The sequence below is a fragment of the Diadema antillarum genome, unplaced genomic scaffold (genome assembly GCF_040938485.1).
Source record: "Diadema antillarum isolate AM-2024a unplaced genomic scaffold, OU_Dant_1.0 seq00001539_RagTag, whole genome shotgun sequence".
NCBI lineage: Eukaryota > Metazoa > Echinodermata > Echinoidea > Diadematoida > Diadematidae > Diadema > Diadema antillarum.
The window spans coordinates 471989-484273 of record NW_027272270.1 but is presented as its reverse complement, the minus strand read 5'-3'; the positions used below and the strand labels follow the sequence as shown (position 1 = coordinate 484273).

Here is a 12285-nt window from a genome sequence, read left to right as displayed (position 1 = left end):
ATCGGTCTGTGGTACTGATACAGTTGGCCTGATGGCAATAGCCCTAGACTGTGCATTGTTAACATTTTATCTTGTGATGTAGCAATTTGTCATTAAATCTATTTGCATTATACCATGCATCTTCCTTTTTGATTGTACACTGTATTGTGTACAACATCTGCTTTATGATTCATAGTGCAGTTCAAAATATTAGCAAAGTCTACAGAATTGTCAAACTGTTAATATTACAATTGTCAGATGTGGTAATTTGTTTTGAGTGACAAACTGTAACTCTCTCATGACACACTTGCAATTGGTGTGGCATGTTAAAGGAGATAAAGATACAATGTAATTAGGTTGACACAAAATTTGTAATCATGAACATTAATTCAAAGATTTAAAGTTTGATGAATAGCTTGTAGTTTAGCACCGTGTGGATGCACTGGAAGATTAACAATCTTGAAGATTAGTCGAGGACTAGAATTACTGGACATCACGGAGTTTACGCTCTATCCACGAACAGCATGTGTCTCCACTTGTAGATTACTGATTATAGTGTCGTGTGAAGATGATAATGAACCAACTCAAAAGTTAATGGGACCTAGTGTGATCTCTCCTTGAACCCTATTTCCCCTTTAGCTTACAGGTCCACCTCCAGTGCATGTTGCGCATTTCTGTATCATTGCACACATCAGGTTTATGGCAAGTGCTGCAAGTATAGTCTTCCAGTACTGTGGGTTAATCATCACGTTGGACTCTCGCTCAAAAATTTTTCTTCAAAGATTAATTAGATGCTACATGGATGCACATCATAGTTTAAAACGACATGCTAATCATCAAAGTTTAAAACTTTGAGTTAATCTTTCAAGGTAAGATTCATTTATGTGAACTTAACTTTGTAACTATTGTTTGATGTTTCTGTCCTCAACCACTTTCATTTATCTGGTTCCATTTCAGCAGCTGTTCATTGAGCCTCCTCGTGCGCCTTGTCATAAGTCCTATTCAGCATGACAGAGGAAACGATACGAGATGTGATTGTCATAGGTGCTGGTATCAGTGGTAAGTGGAATAGCATGAGAACATCACCTGATATTGTAATTGCATTCACAATGACATGGCCATCTGTACTGATAATAAGTTCGTGGAGTTATGAATTTTCATGGTACCACTGATAGGCCTAATGATGATTATGATGATGATGACGATGATGATAAACATAAATATGATTATCATAATTATGACGATGATGATGATAATTAATAATAATAATAATAATGACAATAGATACATCTGTTAAAGTGGACCTTAGGGAACATGTCAAATGAGCTTTAAAGCAGAATACTAAAGGAAACGCATATTTTGTTGGATTATTCCCCCATTTCAAGCATAGAGCATGTTAAACACACCGGCCTTTAAAGGGAAGATAAACCCCAAGAGCAATGTGGATTGAGTGAAAGCAGCAACATTAGTAAAAACACATCAGTGAAAGTTTGAAGAAAATCGGACTATCGATGCAAGAGTTATGAATTTTTAAAGTTTTGGTGTTGGAATCGCTGGATGAGGAGACTACTAGAGGTTATGACGTATGAGTGGACAACAATACCAAGAAAATATAAAGAAAATTCTACAAAAATCAATTTTTCATGAAAATTACAAATTCCATCAACTTGATATTGACATATGTTAAGGGTAGCAATTATTCCCCCTGCTTTCTGAAAGAGGTTGGTCCATTGCTCTTTCATAATTCTAGAAAAGTGAATTTTTGTCGAATCTAAATTTTGAAGTCTACCTGGCATTGGTCCTGCGTCACCAACATTGTCCCCTGGCCTGCCGTGTGGCAAGGGCTCATACTGCCAATCTCCACTATTACAAAAGTCCGTCAGCTTCAACCGGACCGCCCTGGGCCTTCCCCACTAGCTCGCCCGTAGCGTCTCCCTCCTGCGCCCCGCCGTGCGGCTCGTCAGCAACATCTATCTCTCCAACTTCACCAGGGTCATCATCACTGGTTTCATCATCGTTATCATCTCTAGTGTGTACTGTATCACTCAGTTCATCATCGCTCCCACATTCAAATTCCACCAAGAAATCATCCTGATCATCACTGATGTCGTGCATCATCGAAAAACAAACTTTTAAACTTTGTATGCAAATACTATCTACAACAACTTGTATGATACAATGCATGCATTATGCACGCGGGGGCCTGCAGCGCCCGAGACCTTGCGCGATTCCTTTCATCCCATGACGTCATCGGCAAAGCCTCGAAATTTACGCTGTGACCTAGATTTCAGGGGAGTGACAGGTGTAAATTTTCAAAATCCTCTAACTCCACTTCAAAAAGGCCATTTTAAACGATGTAAACGACAAATTGTTCAATGTGTCCCACTCTTTCACTTCATATATAATTCTATTTCTTTAGTATTCCCCTGTAAAGCAGGGGCCCCGGCAAAACTGCTGAGTTTACCATTAACCTTGACCCCCTCCCAGGTCCCACAGCTACCCCACTCCTCACCCTGAAAAATATTCCATGGTCCGAGGAAAGAGAAATTTCAGTACTGTAAAACTACTAGAAAACATGGACAAACAAATGTTCAACTTGTTGCCGGCAAAGTGTTCCTTGTGCTGGTTGCTGGACACCCCAGATATATTGCATAGCTCTACCATGGCTGTGTTGACGTGCATTGACCACGCTTTCACAAATCACTGTGTATAAAGCTGTGCGTGCTATTATTCTTGATGCTTATGCAAGCTGCAGCTAAACCCCACAGGCATAAACATAGACCTAAAGCATCACAGGGAACAATGAAAATAGTGGGTGCTTGATGTTTGCAAAGGGAAGTTGGATTTGGGTTGGGCAGGGGAGGAAGTATGATAGGGTTGTTGTGTATTTTAAGGCACGGATAAACAATACTTCCTATTTGATAATATATCTACCAGATACTACTGCTAAGTGTTGATTATCATTTGTATCATTAAATTAGCAAACTGCCTTCTCAGATTTCAGCTACATGTGAAAAAAATCAACTTATGGAGAGGTTTATCCAAAACATTTGCAGAGTTAATAAACATTCAAGTTTAAATCCTGGAAATACTGAGGCACTGCAACTTTTAGGCTGGCATCCACCCAAGGCCACCCATAGCCACAATGTGTGTGACAGACATAAAAATTGTCCTCAAAACTAAACAGAAACAGTGAATATAGCAAGAAAATGGAAGTATTAACCTGTTGAGGATGAGTCCCAAGTATACTCGGGCAAGGGTCTATATGGGAAATGTGTGTTGTAGCAAAATCAGCCCGTCCTCAACGGGTTAATAAATTGGACATAAATTGGAGCAGAGAAAAATCATGTCACTCTGACAAGCCCCTATATCTTGTTGATGACCCTGTTGTAGGTTTCCATCACAGTTAAATTGGACTATTGTGAAAAGTTTGTCAGTAATGGTGTTTACATGTGATTTTATGATGGTGCATGATACTCTACTGTTTGATTTGATGTTGCATTCATGACTCCTTGTACCAATGTACCAAAGTTAAAGGGATGTTAAAGTTGTGGTTGAGATAGGGGCTTCAGGTTTCCAACAATTTGTGATGATGATTTTTTTTTCCCTTTGTTTTTTAAAAACCTCCTGTTGAATATAGAAGAGCATGTAATTCCAAAAGGAATTCAAAGCTTATTTAAAGAAAATTGGTGTTGAAATGGCTGAAATATCCAAAACAAAGTGATCCTGATAAAAGTTGGGACCCACCTTTCATTAGGATCACTTTGTTTTACTTTGTTTTTGGATATCTAGGCCAAACCAATTTCCATCCAATAAACTGTGAATTCCTTTTAGACCTCTATCCTCTGTAACATTACTTAATATGATTTCTGAGTACCTTGCAAAATGTTAAAAGCTGAATCCTCACCCCGACCGGTACTGTACCATCCTTTTAAGTAAAGAAAATATTCATTTTCCAATGCTTCATTTAATAGAAAAAAGCTTTAACTTCTTACAGCATGGATGTAAGATCATGATGGTTGAAGAGCACAATATGAATGTCTCATCTCTTTGCAGGACTATCAGCCGCCAAGCTACTATCAGAAAGCGGGCAAGATATTCTGGTACTGGAGGCGAATGCCAGGGTCGGAGGTCGTACGCTGAATCACTATGTGAGTGCAAAGAACTACACCTCAATTGTTCAAAGCTGTTTACTTAAAGTCACAGTTGAACTACCAGTGTGTGTTTGCCATCCAGGCATGCCTTCTCGGATTCTCTTCAATGTTATGTCATGTGCGGAAATTCCATTAACACAGATTATCATGGAAGGAGATTCGTCTTTTGCAGGAGACATGAGTCTTTGTGTAACCATTATCATCTATAAAGAATTGCCAATAAAAAAGAAAAAAAAATCTGTCGGATTTTAGTTCCAGAGGAATATATGTATCTGTGAATCCATTGAAAAATTGAATTGGTTCAGAGATCACTGTTATCTCTGCCAATGGATGCCCTTGTTGTCTGAGCACACACAACGGATGCATTGTTGCTCAGAATGATAAGGTACCAATACCCCACAGTGCCTAAAAAAGACAGAAAAAACAACAACGACAACTGATGTTTCTTCAGGGAATTCGGTGTCCATTGAATTTTTTTTCTTATCTCTTGTGCAATTGTTGTCAGTGTTAGACATTGTGTCCCACCAAGCCACTTGATATCATAGTTACACACCCCTTCAATTTTTTTTTTGTTTCTTTTTTACTGAGCGTGCTACATTTGTGAACCCATTATACATGAATCTGTAGCATTTGGAGAGGACTACTTTGTTTCTCTGATACGTTGTATAGACCTATGACACACCCCATCCATATGCACTATTTGCCTTATACTAATTAATGTATTGTACATGTGAAAACAGTTTCATTAAGGATAGATTTCACTTCGAGGTTTAAAATTATGTTCATAGAAAGAAGTAATATACCAGAGAGAGAGAGAGAGACAGAGAGAGAGATAGACTGATTTAGAGTGGATTTCAGAACCCAATTGCATACTTTGCTAACTGCATCAACTTTCTGCTAGATGGATGAAAATAAAAGCTCAAGTGAATTGACATACCACTGACAACATTAGCCCGTTGAGGACGAGTCTTGAGTATACTTGGGTAGGTGTCTATGGGAAATACATGTTGTAGCAAAATCAAACCGTCCTCACTGGGTTAAAACATCTTCCAACCTGTTTCATCTCACAAGCATGAATTTGGAAGTGGTAAGAGTTACATGAGAAGATAAAACAGTCTTCAGAATACCGTATAACAGCGTGGCTGTAGTTTCACCCAAAAATTATGCGTGTTACATACACAAATTATTGTTGTAAAGACAATGGCATGCGCAAGCAAAGGGGCACCAGATAAAACAAAGATATAACAGAAATTGCAACAGGAGTAACAACAGATCAAGGAGAGTTCAAACGGGCTCAGAATATCACCCCAGAAATTTATGGAAGCACTGCTTCAAAAAAGTTGTAGTTCACTGCATTCATTTATTTCTGCTTACATTCACAGGAAGTTTGGTATTGTATTTGAGATAAAATAGTGAATGGTACAAGATTTTGCACGAGGTGAAAGATAGAGACGCTCTATTCAATGAGGCGAAGCCGAGTTGAATAGTGCGCCTCATCTTTCACCAAATGCGAAATCTTGTTCCATTGCACGAGTAAAGACCATACACTTCCTTTATACAACACCTCGAACGTCAACAGATTTGGTCCACACAGATTCTTGAATTTAGCACAGAAATGGCAACCATTTTCCATGAAAGACGAATGATTAGCTGCACAGTCGCAGTAGTCACCGTGTATGTACGTGAAACTAAGTTGTTTACAAAAATGAGTGACAAAAGTATGCGCTTGTAAGCATGCTTGTAATTGTTGAGTGCCCGCAGCAAATGTTTATTGTGATATCAGCGCTGTGCGATGGAACAAAAACTTCGAGTCAATTGTGAGTTTAACACAGGAGTCAATGGAAATGGGTGACGTCAGCCATGTGCTATCCATTTTTGCTCAAACAAAATTGCACAGCTGACAGCCAGAGCATGTGATGTCACGTGATGGGCAGTCGGCCAATCAGATAGCTACATTCTAATTAGGTGTTATATAATACTGTCTATCTTGACAAAACTTTAGTTTAAATTGTATTTTGTTTGTTTGCTTTCAAAAACAGACAGTTGATATTTCTCACTATTTCACATACACACATACATGTATAGCCATGATAGGACTGCAATTAATGGAAGCAGGTCAGTTAACCTGTTGAGGACGGACTGATTTTGCTACAACATGTATTTCCCATAGACCCCTGCCCGAGTATACTCGGAACTCGTCCTCAACGGGTTAATGGTATACAGACCTGGAATTCAAAAGTGCACTGTTGGATGGCGTGATGATTGCTTCTATTTTCAAGATGGAGATGGTATGAGGGTATATCCTGGGGGTATAATACTTTGTTTGGATTTTAGGGTCACAGGGTCAAAGGTCAAAGGTCACAGGTTATTTTTGTGAAAAAAAACAACTTGGTACAGTATTTTACATACTATGAGACATGAACGTTTAACTTGGTGTGAGGGTAGAGTATGACAAGACAAATATTCACTGGTATTTTGGGGTCAAAGGTCACAAAGGTCCTTATGATATAACAAAAATAAAATATTTTCATAATATTACAGATGTTAGACCCATAAACTTTAGTTTAAAGCCACTGATTAACATTGTGTTTGATCGATTTAAAAAATTCTAAAACTGAGCTGCCTGACCAGTCTAATTATGTTCAGATGGGTGACAAAACTTTTTCTCCATACCTTGAAAATTACTCAATGCATAAAAGTATGAATGGGTCAAAGTCAAGTTAAAGTCCTCAAATTCCAAATACATGCTCTCCTATTCATCCGATTAAACCTAGGTCAAGGAAAGTGAACATTCAACACATTTGTGACAAACTTGTCATTTTAATATTTTGCCAATTTTGTGAAAATGTAATCACACATTGTCCACATGTACTATCTAGACCTATTAGGAGAATCATGCATTATGGCGGAGGCGTACCAGTCGCCATAGCGACATTTCTAGTTTGCACATATCACTTAAATGTATTTGACCAGTTCTGTCTAATTTTTCTCCAATATAGAAATGTGCAATAAAATTCAGAGTTGCCAGTATTATGAATTTAGGAAAATTGCTGCAGGGCTTGACAAGTTTACCAATGAGAATAAAGATGTAGATGGCAAACAGTTAGAAAGATAATGAAAGTTTATTGAAAGGTGAGAATTGAATGGCTTTGTACCTACGGTGCGTATAGAGAAATGCATCTAGGGGAGCTTTACACGTCTAATGCTTCAGTGCAAATCACATGGCTATGTTGTATGTGATAAATGATCGGAAGTTAAATATTATAAAGCAAAAAGTGGACTGTGCCCGTACAAATACATGAACGCCAGCAGAATTGTCATCTCTCTTTGCAGTTTATCACAGCTGGCTGATCATAATGTAATATCATAAAATGATACAATGTGAGCATATGCCTGATTTGCAGTCATAAGTCTTCTCGGGGTAGGTTACATCTAGATAAGATTATATATCTGTGCCATTCATTGCACTCAGCATAAATCAGCAAATTTGAAGTCCATATGTACCTTTGCTTATAAAAGTTAACCCATTGAAGACTAACAGTCCCCTAGTATACTCAGGTAGGTGTCTATATGGGAAATGCATGTTGTAGCAAAATCAGCCATCCTCGACGGGTTAATGAGAGATTCATATTGTGGCTTTAAAAATGAAACTTGTGCCACTGTAGAGAAACACTCACCTTTCCCAGATGGCCTATGTAGTACTACAAGATGTGTATTTCATTCTGTAGTCAGGCTGTGAAACACTTAGCATCAGAAGAAAGAGGAACTTGACTGCTAGGGATTTTTTTTCTTTCTCAGAAAGCAATTGTTTTTGCATTGATCTCATGCATGGGGGGGGGGGGGGAGAGGAGAGGTGTAGCATGTGACATTTACCACAGGAAGTCTAGAGCTTACCATTTTATTCATGAAGCATGGTCAGTCGGAACTGGTCTGTTGTTTCCAATAGTTGTACTGATCCCAAAACCAGGGACAGCTGGTCAGATGTAAAGCTGATGCTTGTAAGTATGACTATGAGAATAAAACAGCTGTCTATATCCTCAGAATCGTCTGGTAAAATCTTCAACCCCCCCCCCCCTCTCTCTCTATCTCTCTCTCTCTCTCTGATGAGCATCATCTGTGTTTACAAAGTAATGAATGAGTGTACACCAGAATTCTTTCCTTAATTTTTCTCCTATATCTTTTTAAATTCCATGAACATTATAATATGGTTTTTAGGTCTAGGTTGTATATTCCTATTTATTCGATTTTGAGAAAATCTAGTCATTATTCCTCATCCAACTGACAGATAGTGTTTATTATTACAGTGTACCTGATACTGCAAGGATGAGTTAACATTTTGATTTTAGCAAGCAATTGTACTTTAGGGGCTCACAAAAGCCTAACACCGGACAAGTGAAAAAAAAAGTTCACTGTTAGAAAAGACTTAGAAAAAAACAAATCAGTCCCACAACCATGAGAGAAATAAAATCTACCAGCTTAAAGGGATCGTACAGTTTTGGTTGAGACCTAATTTCAAGTTTCTAATATTTTTTGGTGAAATAATGAGAAACCTCTTACAAATGAAATATGAAAGAGCATGAAATTCTATGGGGAATTCAACGTTTATTTGATGAAAATTGGTTTTGAAATGGCTGAGATATATCCAAAAAGAGTGATTCTAATAAAGTGTGGGACCCACACTTCATTACGATCGCTTTGTTTTACTTTGTTTTTGGATGTTTCAGTCATTCCAAACCCGATTTTCATCAAATAAACTTTGAATTCCTCTTAAAATGGTATGCTCTGTACTATATCATGATTGTTTTCTTGGTACCGGTATCTCGCAAAAAGTTAAAAGCCCAATTCTCATCTCCACCAATACTGTACCATCCCTTTAACAGACTCCAAGTAGGCTTATGGGGAAAACTTGACTAGATATAGATATATTTATGAGCTGTACTGCAGATTGAAGGCAGTTATACTGATAATGTTACACAATAATTGGAAATGACCAATATCCTGTCATCCTATGGTCAGCCAATGATATGATATTTGAAGTGAAATTGAACAAAAATGCACCACTGAAATATATTATGCAAAAACATTTCTCGGGATAACTGCATTTGACTGCCTTTTTTCAGTTTTCCCATCCTGAACCACTCTGTTATGTGTGAAGGTATAAGGGGCTCTAAAACTTCTAGTGAGGGAAGTCATAATGAGCAGGTATCATTTCATAAAAAGCTGATATGATAGCAACTCTTGCTGGAATGGCAATTGTCATAACAACAACAAGAATCCAACTTCCTGATTGGCTGTTGCTATTGGAAGTTGCCATTCCAACAAGAGTTGCCATCCTAACATCTTTTATGAAATGGGGCCCTGATATTCAATCCCAAATTAATTGTGATGCTGGTTTGTTTTGATCAGAATAATAGGAATAGAACAAATGACATTGATTTCTTTGATGCATGTACATTGAGTGTAATCAGGAAGCATTGAGAATTATAAATCCCAATTAATTAAATCCCGACCTTGATGATGCTCCAGGCACGTGTTTCTTCTTCTGCCATGAACGGATAGATGCGTGACATTATTCAACCAAACGTATTTGCTTGTTACGATTGGCCTGGATGAATATCAGGGACTGTCAAAACAATCCCAGGGCCAGTCTCTATTGGCCGATGAGCAACCCTGAGACCTTCAGCTGTATGAGGTTTTCCATCGATTGATGCAATCCGATCATTTCATATTCTAAGCATTTTATGAATCCAGTTCTCTTGTGTGGCATCTTGTCCGTCGTGAGCCACAAGGTGTGAAATCAATTTGAGGAGTATTGAATTCATCTTTGACCAGATCCATCATGTTCATGTGAGTCAGTGCATAGTATACAGCCTCACCGCCTCATCACCCAGGACATTTCATCAATCAAGGCAAAAGTTTGCCTGTGAGCTGTGCAACACAACACTGTTGTAATCATTTGTACGCTTCTAAAAATTAGGTTTTAGAATTTATGGTGTATAGCAGGGGCGGATCCAGGAATTCTCTATGGGGGGGGGGGGGGGGGGGGGGGGGCGCAACTAATATTTCTGATGCCACTTCCAGGTTTCATTTCATTTTTTTCTTTTTGTTTCTTTTGTTTTTAAAGAAAAATAGGGGGGGGGGGAAGTGCGCCAGTTGCGCCCCCCTCTGGATCCGCAACTGTATAGTCATACAATGAAAAGAATCTCCCTCCCAAAACTATAATTAGGAGCTACATTCCATATGAAAGCTAAATATTTTTAAAGACCTATGGCTTGCGCCCTTCAACACTTGATCAAATCATGGTCAAATAGATCCTTTTATTTATTTATCATTTTATTGTAGCTAATTTTTGTTGTTATACCAAATAGAAACAAAGGAGCTTCAGATCCACGGCAAGGCAGACTTTGGACTTAGGAAGTCTGAAAAATTCTGCCAAACACAGGCAAGGAGAATCAAATATATTTTACACTGCCAGAAATAATGCATTATCTACCACTGCACTAGCTATTGTTAGGTTTTTCTGCAGTGTGACACCAAAGTGGTGCAAAAATGGCATGATCATGGAATCCAAATCCCACAAGAGCCCTCATTAGAGTGTAAATGATTACTTTCACCGAAGATCATTATTCACAGCTCATTGCACTATGTAGCAGTCAGTAGCAGGGAGAAGTTATTAAGGGTGAATACTCCAGCAGGCTGACCTCAATTTTTCTTATTTGCTTTAAATAGCGGATCTCCGATTCAATCATTGCCCAAATCTTATGGATATTGAGTCGCAAAAAAGAGAGTGTACATATTGTTGCTGTATCTTGTGGTGTGATATTGGCCTTGATGCCCATTGATATGCTTCTAGATCCATAGCGAAGTCTATGAATCTTGCCCTAAAAGCAATGGAATTAAAGATGTGTGCCATACACAGTACAGAGTGAGCAGTTTACCAGCAGAAATGAGTGAAGGGCATGCAAATTGGTGCACCTCCTGCTCTTCAAACCTTTTAACAGATCAGATTATGCTCGCACATATCCAGAACTGAGCAGAACTCACCTGGAATATACTGTACCTCTGGACATGGATTGGCCAATCATTGTTCGATAAACCATATTTGTGAATCAAGTTTGCTTTCAGACTTACAAATATTACTGAACTGCCATGAAATGTGCTAGTAAGTACATTCGAACAAGCTGTTCCCTCCAAAAGTCATTGGAATATTTAAATAAATTGCATGATATTGATATGATATTGACAGAGTAATGCTACATGTACACTTGTAGCTTGCATTGTCTGATATGATTTTCAGCAAATCTCATCGATGTGTTTAGTGTCACCTCTAGTTCTGCCAGCTGCATTCAATATGAACATACACAGAATTCCCCTATGCCTTCACTTTGCTGTAACACACTAACCAAACTCCTCTTGCCTATTAGTTCAGTCCACTCTATGAGAGGGTAGTTCCGCAGTCTCTATTAGCAAACATATTTTTTTGCACTGTGTAACACTATAACAGTTGGGACAAGTAGTTTTGCAATTATTCTGATAAAACTCTATATAAATTGTACATCCATGTAATGCATGCATAACTATATAGATGCTTTTAAACATTGTTGTGTGAATGTATTTTTGTCAGAATGTTTATGTGCTCGGTTGTGTATGTACAGTGTACATCAAATTGTGAGGTCTAGCAGAAAGGGATATTATTGTAAACTGGTGAGAGTGAAGTTGGATATATCCTGATTTCACCTTTGACCTCTCTTAACTGTTGTTCCCCTGCATCTATTCATGCAGGACAAAGCCATCGACTATGTGGACTGTGGAGGGGCATACATGGGACCCACCCAGGACCGCATCTACCGGCTCTCCAAGGAGGTGGGAGTGGAGAACTTCTTCTGCTATGATGATGGCATCCCAATTGATTTCCACAGAGTGAGTAAAATCAACTAAACATACATAAGGCCTACACATTCTGAGGAAAAAGGTTTAAATTGATGCTTGAATGCACTGTATCATCCCACATAGCATCTCACAATTAACAAAGCCCTAATAGGGTGTAAGAATGTTGAATGTTGGTGGAGGGGGTGTGTGAGGTGTAGGAATATTATGTGACATCAAAAAGCAAAGGCAAAAATTGGGATATTTTGGTAGTAGTGCCATGATT

At 38.4% G+C, this 12285-nt stretch overlaps 1 protein-coding gene across 1 annotated transcript in view; it reads left to right on the top strand.

The window, feature by feature from the left end:
* Window positions 1–986: 986 nt before the first annotated feature.
* LOC139710544 (amine oxidase [flavin-containing]-like) overlaps window positions 987–12285 on the top strand; it is a 34986-nt gene continuing 23687 nt past the window's right edge. Inside the window, exons 1-3 of the mRNA XM_071622479.1 lie at window positions 987–1038; window positions 4036–4130; window positions 11916–12053. Coding sequence (XP_071478580.1) covers window positions 987–1038; window positions 4036–4130; window positions 11916–12053 — 285 coding nt within the window. The remainder of the gene's footprint in view (window positions 1039–4035; window positions 4131–11915; window positions 12054–12285) is intronic.